The sequence below is a fragment of the Heloderma suspectum genome, chromosome 5, assembly GCF_057233095.1.
Source record: "Heloderma suspectum isolate Gila_16-S chromosome 5, 16-S_ref, whole genome shotgun sequence".
NCBI classification, from domain to species: domain Eukaryota; kingdom Metazoa; phylum Chordata; class Lepidosauria; order Squamata; family Helodermatidae; genus Heloderma; species Heloderma suspectum.
In genome coordinates, this window is record NC_139462.1 from 104107570 (window position 1) to 104129204 (window position 21635).

General features: G+C 45.3%; 1 protein-coding gene across 5 annotated transcripts in view; it reads left to right on the forward strand.

The window, feature by feature from the left end:
- Window positions 1–538: 538 nt before the first annotated feature.
- The window catches only part of ARAP2 (ArfGAP with RhoGAP domain, ankyrin repeat and PH domain 2), a 165651-nt gene continuing 144554 nt past the window's right edge, over window positions 539–21635 (forward strand). For 3 of the 5 annotated variants that reach the window (XM_084856962.1, XM_084856966.1, XM_084856965.1), the window contains exons 1-2: window positions 807–1232; window positions 10801–11854. In XM_084856962.1, the coding sequence (XP_084713088.1) occupies window positions 10968–11854 (887 nt within the window). In that variant the 5' untranslated portion in view covers window positions 807–1232; window positions 10801–10967. Of the gene's footprint in view, window positions 1233–10800; window positions 11855–21635 lie in introns of all 5 variants that reach the window. The other 2 variants (XM_084856963.1, XM_084856964.1) reach the window with 1 other exon arrangement.

The window sequence follows — 21635 nt, forward strand, 5'->3', positions numbered from 1 at the left end:
TGAAAGGCAGAGGAGCAGGGCCGGCAGCAAAGGTGCAGCACTGTCCAGGAACAAACTTTCTGTGTTTGTTTCTTTGGGTAAAACCCGACGCAAGCCCGACTTGGGGTGGGCCCACTGAAATGAATGGGGCTTAAGTCTGTCATGACTAACTCAAGTCCCCTTCTTTCAGTGGGTCCACGCGAAGGAGGCCTTGCGTCGGATTTTACCCAAAGAAACAAACACACCCAACTCGTGTCCAGCTTGCAACAGTCCCCTGGGCGATCCCCCTCGAAAGCAGCCTCCCCCGGCCCGGCGCCCTCCAGAGGTTTGGGACGTCAAGCCCCATCAGCCCCAGGCCGCGTGGGCAACGGCCAGGAAGACTGGGAGTGGCCGCCCCAGACATCTGGAGGGCCCCAGGTGGGGGAAGGCTGCTCCGAGGGGCTCCGCCGCCACCCTTCACCCCGCGCAGCTGCCTTCGGCGGCTCGGTTTCCTCCCCTCGCTCAAGTGCAGCCCGCCCAGCGGAGGAGCCGCCGCCGCCGCCTCTCGCAGCCCACGCTCGGGCCCTGCGCGCACGAAGGCGCGGACGGGGCAGCCCTGCCGCCGCTCCGGCTTGGCTCGCGCAGGGCGCCCTTCCGCCTTCGCCTGCCCTTAGGTGCTGCGCGCTCGTCTGGCGGCCTCTTCCTGGAGCTCCTGACTAAGTCCAGGCTCGGAAAGAAACGAATCAGAAAGGAGGTGCGCGGGAGGGAGAAAAGGAAACTCGAGGAGAGAGAAAGACGGGGAACTGAGGAGCCGCTTCCTTTCTCCCTCCCTGCGAGATCTGCGGCTTGTGTGCGTGTGTGTTTGAAAGCCTGGAGGTGAGTGTGCAAGGAGCGGAGGGAGGAGGACAGCTAGCAAAGTCTCCGAAAAGTTCTTGCGACTTCTCTCCGTGCTCGAGGTCGTTCTGGCCGCCTCTGCCAGCGGTGGGGAACCCTCTGGCCGCTTTCCTTGCTGCTCGTCTGCCTTTCTCCTTCTTGAAATCAGACCCACTTCCTGCTCCTCTCTGCCCAAGCAGGGAGATACGTCGGGGGTGGTGAAATCGTGAGGAGGATGATCACGTCGAAAATGGATACACCCGCCCTCCCGTCTCAATTAATCAGCTTTTATGGATGGGGGTTCTGAAAAGTAACTCACTTCACAGACGGGGCGGAGGGAGCGAATGCGGGGCTCATGAGAACCGGCAGCTTGTTTATTAATTCACGGCGTGGGTGAAAAAGTAAGTCGGGTTCGTGGTTTGCAATGGCAAAGCTGGCGGGGGTTAAATGAGCCACAGATCAACAAGTATTGAACACGGTTTGCTTAGTTTCCTTCTTAAAATCTGGAGATTCTAATCTGGATATTTTTTAAAGTTTGCTTACAAAAAAAAAAGAGTGCTCTGTTTAATAATGTTTAATTTAGAAAGCGCTTCACCTACATTCTACACCTCGAATGTTCTTCACCTACATTATCTCAGTAGTTCTTGCAGCAGCCCTGTAAGGTACGTATCTGGCGGTTATTATTATTAGTCCCATACTGGAGGCAGAGAGGCTGAATCTGAGAGACAGTAACTTGCTTAAGGTCACTTAAGGCGCAATCCTGTGCATGTTTAGATCGAAAAGAGTCCCACAACCCCCAGCATTCTCCCAGCCAGCTGTGCTGGCTGGGGGAATGCTGGGAACTGTAGGACTTTTTTTCCTGTCTAAACATGCATAGGGTTGTGTCTTTGAAGAGTTCACTGCTGAGACAAGACTTCAGAGGTATTCTAAAGCCAGAGGTTTTTTTAAAAGCATCTAGGGGTTGCCCACTTCTAAAAAAACCCACCTGGTGCCACAGCTGTGCCTTTTGGCACCATCACCTGTACATCTTTTAAGTCAGTGAAGCTCTTCCTGTTATTTTATCTACATATTGAGAAAAGCTTTGCCTGTTTGTATTTCTGTATGCCAAATTCTGATGAAAGTAGAGGAGGAACAGAGCTGTTAAAATAAGTTAGCACCCCCTACTTTGGGTATATGCCATTCTGCTTAATTAGTGAATAATGGGAATCGCAAGTTTGGGCAGGTCCATTCACCGATGTTTGTTGTAACCATCAGAGTATCTGGAAGCAGAGAACAGGTCTGCTCGAACTGTTTAATTAAGGTTTTTTTTTTTTTTTTTAAACGGGGCTTAATTTGTTTCAAGGCTTCTCTAGTGCTCAGCCTCAGCATTTGTTTACAGTGTGGGACCTCAACCCTAGAATATACGGAGTCAGAATATATGAAAGTGTTCCTGAGCAGGTGCAGAGTATGTTTCCCTTGAGCCCCGGCACCACTTTTTTCTACATATTAAGCACCGTCTTGGGGGACTGGGGTGGAGGAGGGCTGTGAGTCTTGAAAGCATTTTACTTCTGAGTGGTCCTGTTGCACTGAGCAGGCCCATACATGTGGGATTTTGGCCTTGGAGAGCATAAGGTGTAAATAGCTGCAAGGAGCTAACTGCAGCAGCAGTTAAGCAATTGTGCTCCAACCTCTGCTTTGCTGTGGATGAGTTGTTGCTTATTCATGGTGAGCTGTCTCTTTAACGCCAGTTTGTTCCTCTTCAGGGACTTGTTTCGCTGGGTTTCCCATCAATGTAGAGCCCTACTAAAAGGCCTTCCAATGTCAACCCGCTAGACAGGTCCTGACAGAGGAAACCCTTGGCACATGTGTCGTTGGTTTCCTCTGTCAAGACCTGGATTCTTAGAGCCCTATTAATTGTGAAATACAGCTTGCCGTTCATCTTGCAGCAACTTACGGCTCTCTTGTAAGCTATTTTTCATGAGGAGATACTGCTATATGGTAAACGCCTTTCAGATTTTCATGCAAGCTTTTAATTCAGGGGTGCAGAAACTCTTTCAGCCCATGGGCCGAATTCCGTTTTGGAGAAGCTCTCTGGGGCCGCATTCCAGTAATGGGCAGGGCCAGAAAACAAAACAAAAAAATCCTGTTTGTTTTAGCTTAAAGCTCTTACTGATGATAACTAAACCTTAGGAGAGGCATTTCAACCTTTTGGTATGTGGCCAAAACTGCATGAAAGGCAGGAAACCATTGAACAGTCAGTGATTGGGGGAAAGGGGTGGGATCAGGGGAAGGGGGTCAGAGGACTGAACTCCAGCGCTGCAGTTCTACACCCCTAGTTTAATTGAATTGGTAGGAGAATAGTTTCTCTCGGGCTGCTGATTGTCCTTGCTGTTCCTCTGTAACAAGTGGCATTCACAGTAAGCGGGACAGAACAGGTGAGCTCTTCCAAATATTTGTTTTTTTCCTTAGAATCTTTATTTTTTTTAACACTTAAAGTTCAGCAGTGACATTGTACTGAGATGGTACATTAACTTTTTTTCTTTCTTCTTGGGGTTGTGTATCATCAGAAATATATATATATATATATATACATACACACACACATACACACACACACATACACACACACACACACATACACACACACACACACACACACACACAGTGGCCCAAAAGTAGGTATGCAGTTGTTTAGAATGTTGATGGGAGGGGAAGAGAATGTGTGAGTAGAAGATGTGTGTGGGTGGAGTCAGAATGACAGTTGGGAAGAGTGAGTGACAGGGAGTGACAGTTAAATCAGTTAAGTGTAGAGAGTGAGGGGAGTGAGGCCCTTAAGTAGGTATACCGTTGTCTAGTTGTTTAGTTATTTTTTTTACTGATATTGTGAATGATGGCAGCGAACTTGAGTCAAGAACAAAGAAAGTGGATTCCAAAGCAGTACTGGAAGACTGAAAATTCTCTCCCCCTCCCATCAACATTCTAAACAACTGTATACCTACTTTTGGGCCACCCTGTATATGTGTTTGTGTGTGTGTATATATATATGTGTGTATTTTGTGACTGGAGGATTGACTGTCCTACATCATTAGTCCAGTTGTTGATTTTTTTTAAAGGTTCTCTTTCCAATTGCTGAGCTTCCCTCATTTGTCAAGGATTTTTCAAAAGTCAAGTTCCAGCACCTCTGTGGAGCAGGCTCTGCTTGCCAATGTGAATGGGTGCAAAGAAAGAGTACGCTATGGCACCATCTACATGAGTCATTTACTTTGGGGCTGCTGTGATTCGAAGTCCTTCAGGACATATGATGTAGTCACCACTTCGCAGCGAAACCGTGGTTTTCACCCGGAAAATGTGGATTTCCAGAGAGGAATTTTGCTGCCAAATTTTTGGTTTGCTGCGGGTTTTCCATGGTTGCAAGCTATCTGTCCTTGAGCCATCTTTGCATTTTGTGGTGAGCGTGTGGTAGGCATGCCTAGTGCTTGTGTCACTGTGTGATGCTCCTTCATTCCTTTCCATTCCTTCGTGGCTGCTCAGTTACAGAGGCACAGAGAAGCATGCTCATTTCTGCAACCACACCGTTGCAGCTTCATATCTTCACAGTGGCTGCTTTGGAGTCAGTGGCCAAGGGCTGGGGTGGTGGTGGTGGTGGTGTCATGGGAGCAGAAGGTCCAGGACCAGCTTCTCTCCAGCCACCATTTTGGAATGCTGGGTAGGCATGTACCCATTGCCAAGGCATGTGCAAACCATTGTGAGAGTCTCGGGCTGGAGACCTGCCAAACAGTTGGCATGGTAACAGAGCAGACCACCCACATTTTACCTATGGGGAACAGACAGAGACAAAAGAACCCCTAAAATACAAAACAGCCACTAAAATCTGAAGTGTTGCACCCCCGCCCTCACGTGCTTGTGCGGCTGCGCATTTAAATATAATGGTAAAAAAAAAGAGCAGCACGACTGCCGCAGTTTACTTTGCTTGAACGGCTATGTGTCAGGGCACAGTGGATTTTCCCGTTGGAGAAGTCCGCAGTAAAAAGCGTGTCTATCACAGCAGAAGCTAATTTGCAGCTGCAGTGCTGTGCGGTTATGACGGAGTGAAGGTTGAAAGCGGTGCTGTGTAGATGGCCCCTGTAGCTAGAACTGCTTTGAAGGAGCCACACTATATTTAAATCAAATCCAGCTTTCACCTGTGGTGAAAGAATCTTCTCTGTATAGCACTTTTACGCTTCACTTTATTTTATTATGACAGCTGGATGGCCTCGTCCCACACTGCATTATCTACTACAGATGGAAGTACCGTTGCGTACATCACAGTGCTCATTCAGTGTCCATCGTTATGATGAGTGGAGTGTGCGGAGGGAGTTCATATATATTGCAAAAGTCCCTAGGAATTCCATTGCATGTATGGGTACATTTATCCAATGCATTTATGTGCTTTTATGGATGATTATTTTGCCCACCCAACCTTTTCTTTCAAAGATTATTCAGTGCATGGTTGACTTCATTAGAAATGCTGCAACTGGTACAATATGACTGGGTAATTTCAGTATGGTTGGCTTGGTAATCGGCTGTGTTCAGTTTACGTCTCTAAAATCTATTATAACAAGTAATGACTAGGAGTCCAGTTTGATGAGCTTGAAAACAGAGAAGCAAAGTTAGTTCTAGCCTTAATACTTGCTAGGGAGGGGCCTGAGATGAATAGGAGCAGGGAGCCATGGTTACTGCTCACATAACTCTGATGGTCAGAGCTGACACATCCAGTTTAGCTTTAAGCAAATACAGCCTATAAGCAATGTCCTAAACACTGTCAGGGGAATTAAAGACTCTTTGGTTACATGGGTGTGATTGTGTGAAATGGAGTTCCGCTGGTAAGCTGATAAAGCCATTCCTCTATTTCACTGGTGCTAGAAATTCTCAAGGGGTGTGTGTGTGTGTGTGTGTGTGTATGTGTATTATGGGTGGTGGAGCAGCTTTCTGAGTCATCTTTTATGTGCTTCCAATGAGGAAGTCCTTAAGGGTGTGTATATGGATGCCTCTAGCACCTATTCATCACTGTTAGTGAGCTGGTTGGTTGTCAGGGGACAAGGGTGGTTCATGTGTGTGTATGCAGACACCAGAAGATTCCGAGCTGCCTCCCCTTAAAAGCACTGGCAACACTGAGATGATCACACAAGTTTTGCTCTTCGCTCCTGACTTGTTCTGAAACTGGTAACCATAGTTTCCAGGTTTGAAAAGAATGGGAAACCATGGTTCATTAAGGATGCAGTCCTATGGGGATGGTCGGCCGCTGTCAGGAGCGCCCTAGCTGCCTCTTGCAGTCCCCACCAATAGCCAACTCAGGATACAGACGACGAGGATTCTTTCCGATACTTTATTCCTTTATGACTCTTTCAGATACTAATCACTAGCGACAAAGCAAGGAACAGCACTGGGGAAAGATAGCAGAGTAGCCTAAGCTCCAGGTAAGGCAGTTGGTCCCCGTTTGAAGGAGAACCACGGGAAGACCCTGAACTTATGGGCTATGGAGAGATCCTCCCTCTTTCCCTTGGTTCCTCGGGATGCGACCGTTGTTTGCGCGCCAAACGAGCGCTACGCTGCCTTTCTGCACCCTCCATCTGTCGTCGCTCCCTGCATCTGCGCTGAGCGTCCAGCAAGCCCCCCTCCAGCGCTCTCTCACTGCCAGGGTCGCTATCTATCCCAGGAATGCTGGCAGGAGGAATCTCTGCCAGCTGCTGTGCCTGTGAGGGATGAGCTGGCTCCTCTCCCACGGATTGCTGTTCCTCCTCAGAATCAGAACTGCTCTGGGGCTCTGTGGGCTCAGTTTCCACCCTGACAGCCGCCTCCAAACTCAGAGGCAACTGACTATCCAGTGCAGGGTGGGTGGAGCACAGAGGGGACCCTCTCCACCATGGTCCGGCCACCCTGCATTTGCGGCTAGATGGCCAGTTTTGGCTGTCTAGCTAGGGTGTGGGGGGAGGGTGTGGAGGCTGGACAGCACATAGGAAGTGTTGTAATGGTGCTTCCGCGGCCCCCAAGAAACCCCCTTTTCGCCTTCTCCACGCGGCTCTAACGAGTGTGGAGCCAGGGACAAACCACACCACCTACGAGGTGGTGGGGCAGGGGAGTCAGGTTTCTGAGAAACATGAGCTCGGCTCCCAGAAACTGAAAAGTCCTACGGTTGTCTAGGCGCTATCTAGCGGCCATATGATTGCGCCGTAAATCAACAAGGAGCCTTGTGGCACTTTAAAACAGCCTTTCGCAACATGGTGCCCTACAGAGGTGATGGCCATGTTGGCTGGGAATTATGGGAGTCGCAGTCCAGCACCTCTGGAGGGCATCAGGTTGGGGAAAGCTGCCTTAACATGTTTATTCTGGCATAAATGTTTGTGGACACTGCCCACTTCCTCAGATGCATGAAAGCTTGTGCCAGAATAAATGAGTTAGTCTTCAAGGTGCCACAAGGCTCTTCGTTAGTTTTGCTGCAACAGCTATCCCTCTGGGTAGGATTAATTAGAGGCTTTCTGGTTTAGTCATGGCTTATGTACCAGAAAAAGACTCCTTAATATCATAGGGTGCAATCTTATTCGATTGCCGCCCACTAGATGAAAGCTTGGAGGTTCCCGAGTATTCCATACCCTGCCAGGCTGTTACCAGGAGGGCAGGAGGAACAACCAAGGCGATTTTTGCCTCTCCATCCTCCTGTTTCCCCTTTTCCCTCTAGAGTGGCCTCTGAGCCTGTTTAGCGGAGATATGCTGGGTGGCATGAGTGGTGCCAAAGCTGGAGAGGACACAGGATTTTTCTTATCCTGGCCTCTCCTCTCGGAACACCCCCTTATTAACCTCTCTGAGACCGCTTTTGGGACCTCGAAAAGCAGCCAGCACAGCTCTTTCTGCAGCAGCTGGGAGAGGGTGGGGAGAGGGATCAGAGGGTGCAGCCCCCCTCCCAAAGTTGTAGCAGCATCCACAGCCTCACGATGAGCACTCTGATAGGCCCTGTGGCTCCTGGGTTGGTCTCCAGGATGAGTCTCCAGGGACCACAGCATTGCTCTCTTAGCTTATTATGTATTCTATCAATTAATTAAACGTGTCTCCTGCCTTTCCACCCAAAATGGCACTCAAGGTGGCAAGCAATAATAAAATGCAGGTTAAAAAGCAGCATCTCAATTGAACCATAACATAAAAATACAATTAAAAGTACAACGCTGAATGAAATGGAACCGCACCCATTGAAATAAAGAGCACCCCCATCCCCTGTCTTATGAAGCTGAGATAGGATGGCCCTACCGGTATCATGAGGTAGCATTATGTTGTGTGAAAGTTCTATCTGTGGTGTTAGATCTGCGCTAGGCTCATTTGCATGTGGAAGCCTGAGCTTCGTGGGGTGTGTGTGAACACAGCCACGCCCTGGTTACTGCTGAAGCTGTTTTACATGGCCAGAGCCAGTGTGGTATAATGCGGGGTGAGCAGAAGGTAGATTGCCAGATGTTTTAGACTTCAGCTCCCAGAAGCCCCTGCCAGCATGGCTCAGTCAGAAATGCTGAGAGCAGAAGTCGAAAACATCTGGAGATTTAGTTTCTCTCATCCCTGGAATAGTGGTTAGAATGTCTGACTAGGGCTGCAGAGGAGACATAGGTTCACATTCCTATTTAGCCATGAAGCTCACTGGGAGACTTTTGGCCTCTGTCTCTCCCGCCGTCCCCCCAATCCCTCTCCCCCCCCCCTCTCTCACACACACAAACAGCCTAACCTACCTCCCAGGGCTGATGTGAGGATAAGATGAGAGGGGGAGGGAAGAACTGTACACCTTGAGTTCCTTTGGAAGAAAGGCAGGATAGAAATACAATAAATTAATAAGGGGAGATTCTATCTAGAAAAGAGTTCAGTGGCTGAACAGGGGATTATTTTAGCTGCTTCTTAAAAATAATAATATACTTCATGTTAAATCCGTGGTACCTTTTCACTCTTGGGGTAAGATTCTTTGCAAAGATCAGAGGCCAGCACTTGGATATGTTCAGAAGCAGATTGCAAAGAAACCGTGTATTGTATCATGGCCACTTTTAATATCTCCTTATAACCAAAAATAGAGGCGTTCTTGAGGAGTAAAATAACAATATGGTATGATAAAAATAACTCTGAACAATCATAAATTGCACTATACAAACGCAGCTGCAGGACAAGGACTGTTGCACAGCCCAGGGCTGATAAGCCAGGATGGGTGTGAGGTCACTAGTTCCCCATCAGCAAACGATAAGAGCCCTGATCAGGCTTTTACTTCCTCATGTGATGAGAATGGTGTGAGGGAAGGGTGGCAAGGTGGTTGGTAGCCAGCTCTTCCGCCTCTGTTGTGTTCCTCTTGCTGCCCCCTCCACCCTCCATCTATTGGAAGGCAGACATCTGCAGCAGCATGTCTGTTCTACTGAGATCATAAGAAGAGACCTGGTGGATCAGACCAAAGGCCTCTCTAGTTCTCACATTGGCCAGCCAGATGCCTCTGGGAAGACCACAAGCAGGACGTGGGAGCATACATAGCCATTATGATTAGTAGCCATTGATAGCCGCCTTGCTTCCTGCATGATTTAGAGCCCTGATCATGCAGCTGGCTCTTGGTTGCAGATGTTTGCTTACCAACACATGCCATTTGTAATGGAGTGGCAGAGCTCCCGCTTTGCATGCAGAAGGTCCTGCTGCCAGGCAGTATCAACAGTGCTGGGCCAGATGATCCTGTGCTATGGCAACCAAGAACTGAATTGTGATCAGACTTGGGGTGCAGTCTCCAGCAAGGGGAACCCACAGTATTTTGCCCTGCTGCCCGCAATTTCTCTAACAGGCGGCTAAGCTACGCTGGCAGGCTGGCTTCTGCTCCTGTGCCATTTAGCCTGGCATGCCTCTGAAAGAGGAACTGGCAGCAGCATTTTTAAATCTCCCGTTTATTTCCCGTAGTCCTCACTTCTGCCCCTTCTGCATTCCTTTGTCTGCTGCTGTCACCTGAGTAGGGTCCTTCTTCCTTCCCCGGCCCCTGTTCTTTCTTTTTTTTCTCCCCCCCACCGCCAGGCATGGTAAGGTTGCTTCTTTTGCTGTTTTATGGTGGTGCTCTGTTTTTTTTATTCTTTTTGTAATTACGTTTTATTGTTATAATGTGGTTTTCTTTTGTGTAGTAAGTGGCTTCTTCTTGAAGAAGAGCAGGGTACTTCTTATGTTCTTATGCTATTCTGTCACATCTAGGGGCAGTGGCAGGATGATCTACAGTGTTTAACGTGTGGGTTATAAAACACTTTTTTGCCCATTGGGCATTATCCAATGCTGGCAATGCACCAGCTGTAAACACACCGCACTAGCAGGAAGGACCATTAGTGCAACAGGAAACTAGTGCGGCCCAGGAAACTAGCCCAAATTACCACTTCCGGAATGGGACAGGTAAGCAGAGTTCCTTTCTGCGAGCTCTCCTGACCTGTCCCGTTCCGGAAGTGGTAGTTTCCAGAATGGGGAAGCAATATACAGTTGTTTCAATTGTTACACCTTTGTAAATAAGTCCCCGAAAGACTAACACACAATCAACCATACTTGCCTGCTTGCCATTGTTAATTGTGTATAGGACAGCCTAAAGAAAAAGGGAGCTAACTCTCTTCTAGTTTACTTAAGTTTCTCTGGTTGCTTGGAGAGGATGCTTCCTTGCCACAGGTGACCAGATGAATAGTGAATTCCAAGTCTGAATTTGTCCCTTTATTTTTTATTGTCTTTAGTAATGGTACAGATCTTTGGGAGTTAAATGTGAGGAGGAAGAGTAACACATATTGGAAATCCAGTTTTAAAATCTTCCAATGCAAGATAGGAGGCCAGATGTTTAGTTGATTTAAGCTGATGCTTACCTTGGGAGTGAAAGTATCAGGAGAGCTTCAAGAGATTGTTCTTTATTAGTATCAATAAAAACACTGATCTCGGAGTATAAAAAACATTTCTAATACATATATTTTCTCTCCCCACCCCAATATACTGTAGGATTTGAAGGAGTATTAAATTTATACGTGCTGTTACTATTTGTGGAAGACATTTCATTCTACCCAGGAGGGCTGAAAGAAGAATTTTGTTTTGATTCTGAATCTGTGTGTATAGTATTATGCCTCTTTGGAGCTCTGAGAAAGAGAGTGAGGAATGAGGTTGCCAGTATGTCATTCAGGGACATTGATGCAGATATCAAAGAATTCTTAGATGGCATCAACTTGGGACAATATGTTCTGAACTTCCAAGACTTTGGTTACAAGACTTTGCAAGACTGTGTGGGGATAAACAACCGTGTGCTTCAACAAATTGGAATATCTCCTACTGGGCACCGCCGAAGAATTCTCAAGCAGTTGGAGGCCGTGTTTGCAAAACTGCTGGAAAAATCTGCTTATGCTGAAAGCCAGAAAATGGAAGATGCTGAAGGGTTAGGAAATGGCTGTTCCCAGGGACTCTGCCACAGCTCCCACACACACGTTCTAAATCCAAATGAGGTTGAAGCAACTAAGTGGGTATCCAGTGAATGGATGAATAGGGCTTATGGCAATAATTGCATGTATGTAGGAAATCAAGAACTTGCAGACCATGAATCCTTGGAAGTCAAAGGCATCATGTCTTCAGATTTGGGCTCTTGTAACTCATCCTGTCAGGACTTGAACCGCTCAACAGAAATTACTGCCGTTCCAGGGAACACGCTGAAAAATGCATTGTCCGAAAAGGTCTCTTGTATGGATAATCTGCTTGTAAAGGGACAGCTGGAAGCTGCTAGCTTTCAAGGAGATGCCGCTGCCAAAGAAACGTCATTATCTCCTTTCTATTCTTCATCTGAAATGAAGTCTAGTCAGGATGAGTCTCTGATGCTGGCAAGTTTGGCTGACACTCCACCTGACTCTCCTTTTGTTGAGTTTAAAGGTGAAATGGTGGACAATGACTTGTATAGCACTTGTAGTCAGAGTCCTACTAAAGCAGCTCCTCGACCAACGCGCTCTTTCATGCTTAGGCACCGTCCTGTTCCAGAAATCCCTGGCTCTTCCATGCCTGCAGCTTTAACAAGGTAAACGCCCTTAAATACTAGTGAATGCTAAGTATGGTATAATGCTTTGTGAGTGTTCAGTGTGCACCATGTGCACTATTTCAGTGATCTGTACGACCTTGTACACCTAGGCAATATTATTATCAGTGTACTACAGATGGGGAGGTTGAGCCTGTTCTCATGGCTTGCCCAAGGCCCTCCAGTGACTTCATGGCAGAACTGAGACTTGAAGCAAGTGCTTCTTGGTTCACAGCTCAGTTTCTTAGAGAGCAATCCTGTCAGGGCTGACGTCAAAGTTAGGCATGGTTGGGCACCTGCCAAGGGCTCACACCTCAAAAGGGGCCCTCTGCAGTTGCTCCACCATTGCAACCTGCTTGTTTACCCGCTTCTCGCTCTGGCCCAGACAACAGTGGTGGTGAGAAGGAGGCGCAGTAGATGCCATGGCCTACTTCCTCACTGATTCTCTGCCTTTCAGAGAAGCAAGTGGTAGCAAAGAAGAGCAAGACAATGAGCAACTAGTGACTGTGGTGACATGAAGTTTAGGTATGTGAGGGCCTGGGGGAAAAAAGGATTCCCCCCCACCATTTTTTTCAAGGACTGTTATTTGTTTTTCCACCCCTGAAAAATTGGAATAATTGTACAGCTTTGGATTATGAAATATTTTCTTTTAGAATGAGGAATAAAATATTTAAGACAAGGTGTTTATATATTGTTACCCAGCCTTTACTCCCCTCAAATGATTTCTAGAAACTATGCAATAGAGATTTAACATTTCTGGAAATAATGGAGCCATGAGGGAAAATGGTTTTTTTAATCCTCTCTGTAAGATTCCTAGCGTTGTTATTTCTTCCATTCCATATTAAAATTTTTGATCTAATGTATCTTTTTCTGATAGACATTCAGAGTTGTTCTAAGTCATGCTCAGTTTCCCAACATGTGAGTAGAGTCACTATATCATAATATGGAAGAAAATGTGCATTCTTGAGAGTTTTGTTCTATAGGGTCCTGGGGTTGTTCTGATTAGATCCTGTAGCAGTCAATTTATGTAGTTCTAATCTAAAATCCACATGTGAAAGGAACACTGTAGGTTATCCCACTACTGCCACCAGATATGATGGAACTAGAGATGTGAAGACCCGGAAAAAAAGAAGAAAAAATTGGGAGTTTTTCCTAGGGTTGTTCCCCCACCCCATTTCATTGAACAGTTTTGGTTATGAAATATTCTTCTAGAATGATGAATAAAATATTTAAGACAAGATATTTATATATTGCTATTCAGCTTTTACTCCCCCCAAATGATTTCTTAAAAAACATGTAATAAAACATTCACAGAAAGACTAGAGATGTAAAATTTCTTGAAATGATGAAGCCATGGGGGAAAAGCTTTTTAAATTCACTCTGTAATATTCCAAAAATAGTTTATTTCTTCCATCCTTTATTACAATTATTGTTATAATGTATCTTTCTCTGATAGTGATTCACAGATGGTGTAAGTCATGCTCAGTTTCCCAACATAAGTGTAGAGTCACCATATAATAATATAGAAGAAAATGTACATTCTTGACACTTTAGGTTTTGTTCTATAGAGTCCTGTTTTTCCAGGCTTGTTCTGGTTAGATTCTGTAACAGTCAATCAATGTCATTTTAATCTATAACCCATACGTGAAACACTGTAGATTATCCCACCACTGCCACTAGATGCGACAGAATAGCATAAGAACATAAGAAGAGCCATGCTGGATCAGACCAAGGGTCTATCTAGTCCAGCATGCCATTCACACAGTGGACAACCAGCTGCTGAACAGGAACTCACAAGCAGGGCATGAGTGCAACAGCACCCCCCACCCATGTTCCCCAGCACAATCATCACTTTCGTTTTGGTTTGATTAAGCTTCATACCATACATATCCTTTGCTTACCACCACTTAAGGAAGAACAGTCTGAGAGAATTAGTCCAGTGGTGGTAATTGCTGCCACTAGTATAAACCTCTCTGTCTAAAAGAAACTCAGTAGCCAGGTTCCTATGGCATAGGCATGGGATTAACACCACCGCTACAGACAACCTTTCCAGAGGAACAAAAATTAAAATGTTTATTAACAGAAATTATTTACAGACAAGAATAAAATGTCACTCTTCAAAGGATAGGCTGAGAATGCTTAAAGGTTCTTAAATTAAATATGGATACTTATCATTCCTAATAGGTGAGAGAGTGTTTCCAAGCTAAATAAAATCTCAACAGCTTTTCCTTGAAACCAGATTTTCTTAAAGTCCATCCCAAAACAGGGATAGGTTTCAAAATTTCCCTAAACTTCCTTACAAATAGGAACAGATTCTGTATAACAGTTTTCCTCTGCTTTCAATTCTTCCTGCTTCTTCTGTCTTCTAGGATGATCCAGATATTCCAGGGACTACTTCTTGAAGGCTCATTAAATTATCATGTTTGGTATAATAAATGTAAAAGTTTAGTTTATTCAGGCAGTAATTACAAACTTACAGAGTTTACTTTTAAAAGTTTTTAATTTTAACGATAATTTTATGGGCAAACCAAGATATACATAATATAATTTATGTTCTAAAGCAACCTTCCCCAGTGTGGTGCCCTGCAGATGTTTTTCTAAGGTTATTCTAAAAAAACAAAGGGGAAGGGGAAGGTTATTCTAAAACTACAAAGGGGAAGGGGAAGGTTATTCTAAAACAACAAAGGGGAAGGGGAAGGTTATTCTAAAACAACAAAGGGGAAGGGGAAGGTTATTCTAAAACAACAAAGTGCCTTTAGATCTGTAAAGAGTGTTAAAAATATATTGCTTATTGTTCAGTTTTGCCCCAAATTTCCATTTCTTTATGGAAAAAAACCCTGTTTTTTCCCCAATGGCTTCAACGTTTCTGGAAACTTTACATCCCTAGATAAAGTAGACTCAGTAAGGGAAGGGGCCCATTGAGGAGGCCTTGCCCAAGGACTCTCAAAAACCTGGAGCCAGGACTGAATTTTGTGTTCCCTAGGCAGTGTCACAGGGCCCATAAGATGGTTCAGAAAAACCCCTCTGAGGCCATAGATGGGTTTTTAAAAAAATGTCCGAGCCCCCCTCCTGGCTCCTCCCAACTATTGCGGAAACCTCTGTGGTGGCTTCCTCGGTGAGGCTAGAATTCTATCCAAGGGATTCTAAGCCCTCCCAGCCCACAACCACACCTCAGGAAAACATTTAGACATGTTCAAGAGCATGTCTAAATATTTCTCCCCCATTGCTAGCAACAGGGGAGACCCATTTTTCTACTGTCCATGGACGGGAGAAAAATTCAATAAGCTCTGCCTCCCTCCCTGACCTCTGCCATGCTTTCATGGGATTGCTGTCTTAGCTGCTATGCCATGACAGTTCTTGAATTAGTGAGGATGATGGAACCAATTCAGTATGTTTCAGAAACATGGGTTGAGATAGGGAGACCAAGATGTATGGGAGGACTGGGCTTCTTGTACCTCTTAATATGTGTATTTGGTATGTATCTATGTATTTTTTTTTTACTTAGATGCCTTCTAAAACAAATGCTCTTGGTGTCATACAGAATCTAAAAATCAAAGAAAACATAATCAATAAAAACACAACATAGACATCTTTTAAAAAAAGCATACTGAAGACCTAGCACAAAAATGCAGTTATTGGCGCAATAGCTAATATACAAATCACAGGAGCTAAACGCACAGAAGCAAATAATAGGAGCTATGACCACTATCACTACAGAACTCAAATGTACAAAAGATCTTTGTAAATATAAATACTCCCAACATCTTAGTCATTCAACGGATTGCATAACTTAAGATCTTAAAAGGCCTGGGAAGATAAAACAAGTCTAAGCCTGGAACCAAAAAGGACGTGTTGGTGTCCAGCTAGCCTCTCTAGAGAGAGCATTCCATAACTGGGGGTGGGGTGGGGAGGCACTACCGAGAAAGCCCTGTCCCTCATTGTCACCCTCAAAACTTGTTTTGAGGGGGGCACTTGGAGAGGGGTCCCTGTAGATTACCTTAAAACATGGGTAGGTACATATGGGGTTTCAGCAGGGGCAGCTCTTCTCATTCTTGCAGAAATGCTGCATTCACCCCTGCTGCAATCCTAGGGCCAACTCCTCAATGCTTGGGCCCCTCCTATGCTGGTGCCCTTCCCACCCTGGTGTACTACTTGGTGACAGTGCTCTGATCAGCGCTGGGCAGCTGTCATTTGAATTTTCCCACAAGGTCCCTGAGGTAGCATCACTTTAGAGCAGGGTGAGCAGAAACTAGATCTCCAGATGTTTTTGGACTTCAGTTCCTAGCATTCCTGACCATTGGCCACGATGGCAGGGCCAGAGCAGTGTAGGGAAATTAAAATGGTGGCCACCTACCACTGTTCAGAAGAATATTTTTGAAGGGGGATCCAGGGCAGATTGTGGGCCCTGCTGGGGCCCCGGCAGCTGCCCAAAGATGCTGCAAAATGATATTGGACCTCTTCTGCACAACTACTAAAGCTGCAGGAAGTTTGGTCCTTTAGGCTTCTGGTGACCTAGCTCAAGAAACATCAGCTCTGCCAACTCTGCATCTTCACGTAGATGTACACTGTTCACTACTTTGGATGTTGCATAGGAAGGGTAAATAGCGGCAGTCATGTTTCTTTATCTATCCACTCTTAACAATGTGTTGTGCGATGGGCAAAGACAATTTGAGAGGGAGCAGCAGATATTAGGTTACTGTGAATTTTAAAGTAGCTTGGTCGCTCCTATATATTATTCAACCCATCCACAAAACAGTGGATGGCCTTCTTCCATGTTATAGCTTATAGGAAACATGGGGCGCTGCTGAAAACAACAGGCTTGTGCTGAATTCCTCCACCCCTCTGTAACATCTAGTTCAGTGTACCCTATGGTCTGGCATCATTTCTTGTGTGTTTCCCTGCCTCTTCTAGCAGCAGCCAATGGTATGGAATTGGGGGGCGGGGGAATGCACATTGGAATAACTTTAGGACATGCGTTAGGCTAAACTGGACCAGAGGTGGGCTGTATGTGGCCCTGCTGCCCCTGCAATTGGTTAAAAATGTGTTTTAAAAATGGTATCCTCAGCAGCTATGGAGTGCCTAAAGAGCCAAAATTAGCTTCTTTGCAAGCTAATTTTGACTCTTTTAACACTCTCTAGCCATTACAGAGCACCATTTTCAATTAAAAAAAACAATTAGGGTACCTGTAGGGGGAAGGGTCCAGGGGGGTAAATGACCCCTGGACCTCCTGTAGTTGCCCACTCCTGAACTAGACATTTTGAAGGGGAAGAGTGGAAATGGATTCGGGGCTGCCATTTTTGGCAGCAGGCCTGTGCTCTTTGTTACCTGTAGTTCTGCCCTGAAATAACTTGTCAGGAGTTTGTGGTCAATATAATCACGGTGGTCACTTTTTGTATTTTCAACTCTTTTCAATGCAATTCATGAACATTAGCATTTTTTAACACCGGCAAACTGCTGTTTTTTAAGCGCTAATAATAATAATAATTTAAATCCCACCTTTTCCGCAATACTGGGACTCAAGTATTTGGAGACACTGTTGCTTGTCCGTCAATGCTTGCTCTCCACCCCCACCCCTCCGGCTTTCTGTAAAGTACTGAGGCCTTGTGTAGTGCATTTATCTAGTATTCTTTCATGTCTGGATTTTAAAAGATTGCTATATATTATTCTCCTTACATATGGTCAAGGGACAGATATTTTCCCCCCCAGACTTTGAAAATTGCCTCCGGCTTGTTAAGAGCAGATTAGAGACGTTTCCATGTCCTTTGAATTGTAAAGGGACTCTGGGGGATATGGAATGACACAGTGGTGTTACCAGCATGGCTGTGAATTCTAGAGAGAGCTCGTGTTTTGTCACCCCTTATTTAAAGTGTGTTGCAGATAGAGATAATATTGCTGTCACTGAAACTTAATACAAAATCTAGTATACAAAGCAGCCATATTGAGCAGATAAGTCTGTGTTCCTTCCTCCCCACCCCCAATCTTCTAAGACAACCTTCCCCAATCTGGAGCCCTCCAGATGTGCTGGTCTGCAATTCCCATCCTCCCTAGCCATTTCTGACTGGGGATTATGGACATTGTAGTCTGACACATCTGGTGTGTTGGACTACAGTGCCCATAAACTCAACCAGTTTGGGTGAGACTGCTCAAAGTCATAATGATAGGTCTCTCATGACTGAACTGTACATTGTTTAGGGCAGCTTTCTGCAACCTGGTGCCCTCCAGATCAGTAGGGACTACAACTCCCATAATTCCCAGCCAGCATGGCCAATGGGGTTGCAGTCTGACACTTCTGGAGGTCACCAGGTTGCGGAAGGCTGACTTAGGGTTTAACTGGTATCCATTGCTTTTATTAACCAAAGCATTTCAATTTAGTGCTGCAATTCTATAAAAATTAGGGTGTAAAATAAATACTTCTAGCTATTTCAGCGCACGTGGTAAGTGGTGATACAAATTTTGAGAAGGAAACATAGGGCATATGTGCACTGCTAAGTTAACTTGGTTTTAATACCAGTGTAATTGTTACAGTTTCTCCCCCCCCATCCTCTAACCCCCCCCCCCCCACATTGGTGATCTAACTTTGCTGAGGAATTTCAGGAGAAAGAGGAAATAGGTGCCGCTAAGGATGGATAGAGTAGCCTACTCCTGGTAGGGATGCTGGAGAAATTTGAGAAGGATTTCTAAGAATCCAGCCTGTGGAATCCTCGGCAGAGTGACCCCCTCAGGCCGCATGGAGTCTGTGGACTTCTGGATGATGTTTTTACTTTCCCGAAATGTACGCATATAAATTGGTAGGAAAATATGTAAGTTTCTGCTGAGGAAACATTGAATGGAATGGAGAACTATACGCTAAATGTTACGTCTTAAGGTAAATTATGTAAATACTTACGTAATTAGTCATGTATTTTTCTGCACGACAAAAAAAAAATTCTCATCCGTCTGTGAACGGATGACGGAACAAAAGGCACGTGACAATTCGTAGAACACAGACGGAGCGGATTTTACACAGGCTGTAGATTGCTAACTCCTGGTCTGTGTCAGGTTTTGACCTATAAGCCTGCTCCATTCCATTTGCGCATTGTTCTGAGGGGTTTTTTTAATTAAAAAAAATCTGCACAGGACGTCGTAGTTAACTGTGCATTCCTAATTTTATCTCAATGTATACTTTTCAAAATGTATTTTGATGGGAGGTGTTTTTTTTGAGCCACAGTGGAGGACTGTGTTGGAACATTTGGGAAGTACAAAATCTGGTAGATAACAAGTTCTGATCTGCATGTTATTTTGAGAGGTGTAGATTGGATCAGTTTGTATTGGAATTTGCAGAGTTCAAATTCCTCAAGCATCACTAGGCCTGTTGTGCATGCAAAGCTTCAAATTGCTGCTTGCCCTCTGTTCCACCAGTGCATGCTCTTCAGATTTGTATCCAGGCTTCGAGGAGCAACAGTTAGTTAGCCTGGAGCTGAAGGTGTGGGCGAATGGGAGGATCTCTTTGGTGCGTGGCACAAGCTGCGGTGAGAGAGTCTGAAAATAAATTGGTGGTTGCTGCTGCTGCATCTAGGAGCCAATGAAGTCTAGCAAGGGTGTTCAAACTCAGTGTGGGGTGGTATATTGCATGTTGAACAGTGGTTGATGTTATGGGGGAGAGGAGACATTCAGCTCCTGTTCTCCACAGCAGCCCCATTTTTGGATCAACACCAAGCTAGTTCCAAGCGACAAAACAATTATGGACTTCTTTTGGGTGTTAATCTTAGAATCAGACAGATGGTGGGAATCTAAGGTTATGAAACTGAGCTGATATTAGTAAAACTTTTGCTATTGTTTTTTGGCTTTATAAGGAGATCCGTTCTTATTTTTGCATCAGGCCATTTCTTGCTTTTACAGGAAAACTCTGTAGGGAATCCTTAATGAAGTGTTTTGAAAAGAAGAAATTGATTGTAAGCCCTAATGATTCCAAAGGATTGTCATGTTTTGTTAGGTTATGTTACAAAAGATGAATAGTTTGACATTGTCTCAGTGGTGCCTTGTTTCCTAGCAAGTTGGAATGAAAAATAACCTTCTTTTGGGTGGTCCAGGGTGTGTGTGTGTTAAGAAAAGCAATGAGCCAGAGCTTGCTTGTATGAGAATCCTAACCGATTGAGGCAACATCAAAATGACATTCGGCCTAAGTGAAAAAATATATTAATTTTTCAATTTTTGGAACAGCAAAATGTATTTTGCATTTTAGTTTATCGATCTAGCATTAGAGCCCTTACTAGGAATAGATAAGGGCCTAAATCCACAGTTGATATACTTCTGCACTGGAATGTAGCAGTAGTCAGGCTGTGAAGATGCTGTGCGTCAGAAGGAAAGTACCAGATCTGCACTTCCCCTTGAGTCTCAGATTTCATTTTTTAAGGATAGTTTTCTAGTCCTTGTGGTTGAATAGATACTGAAACTAAGCCTGAGTATATCCAATTGCCTTTGTGCATATGTTACCCTTGCCTCTGCCATCTCTCCTCTGCTGTCTTCCCCTCTGGCAAAATGTAGATTGTAAACACCTTAAGAACATGGGGAGGTGCCTTATACTAGGACTCTTTCCTGGGTTTCGTGCAGAGGTCTTTCATATCATCTGCCACCTGATCCTTTTAATTGGCAATTCCAGAGATTGAACCTAGCACCTTCTGCATACAAGGTCTACCACTGAGCTATGGCGTAGGCCTCCATGCGACCTTGTTTGCTTGTAGGCCTCCCTTCTACAGACATTAGTGCTATGCATTGATCGAGGTGGAGGTGGGAGGAGCTACGTAACGTGCACAACATTCCTCGCTTGTGTGATTAGGTAAGGCTGTTTTTGAATACCTGACCAGGGCTGTTGATGTTGCCAAATGTTAAATGCAAATGGGTCAGGCAGATGCAGTACATTCCCATGGTGGCATTGCCCTCAGGTTTCCAGATATTGGGATAGCACAGGGGTAGGCAACATGGCCTTCCAGATATTTTGGCCTAGCCAGCAGTAAAGGTTTATGGGAGTTAGTCCAATGACATCTGGAGGGCCACAAGTTGCTCACCCTTGGGATAGGGCTATGAAATTACAGTTGTTGTTCCTGCTTTTCTTTCAGATTGTGGGGGCTTGGCTCCACGCCCTGTACCCTCAGAATTTGCCCCACAGCCCTTTTCCTATCCCTCCCCCATAAGACCTAATGGAGCAAAGCAGTGGCTTGTTCTAGGGTTATTTGGGGGTTGTGTAACCCTCAAATAACCCCTGGCACCTGGGTTCACACAACACAACAAGCCACAGCAAGCCAGGTGCCCACAGGCATCATGTGAAAATGGCACCCACAGGCACCCCTCATGACTCAACAGCCCCCGTGGGTAAATTAAGCCACGGTGGGCTGTTGTGTCATGCGAACCGGGTCACTGAATGTTAGCTCCTTTGATTTGTTTACTGCCTTGTGGATTTAGCTTCACTTTATGTATTAAAATTGTTTTACCCTGCCTTCCCATCTTTAGTTGGTCCCAAAGGACCAAGGAAGGTGCGAAAGCAGAGCAGAATAATGAAACTAAATCCACAACCGCTTCTGCAAGTTCTTTGACAATTAGAAGCGAGAGAATTGCAACAGAACCTGAAAGTGGGACCCAAAGCAGAATGTTGCAGTGCGGAGTGCTCCTGTCTGTGGTGCTGGCCAGCCACACCTTTTTCTGCAATACTCCATTCCATCCCCCCGTTTTCCATTTTTTCCCATCCTCCAACAGACACACAGCATTCTGTGGCTGCTGAATATGCCCAGTCCTTCTGCGCTGCTTTTCT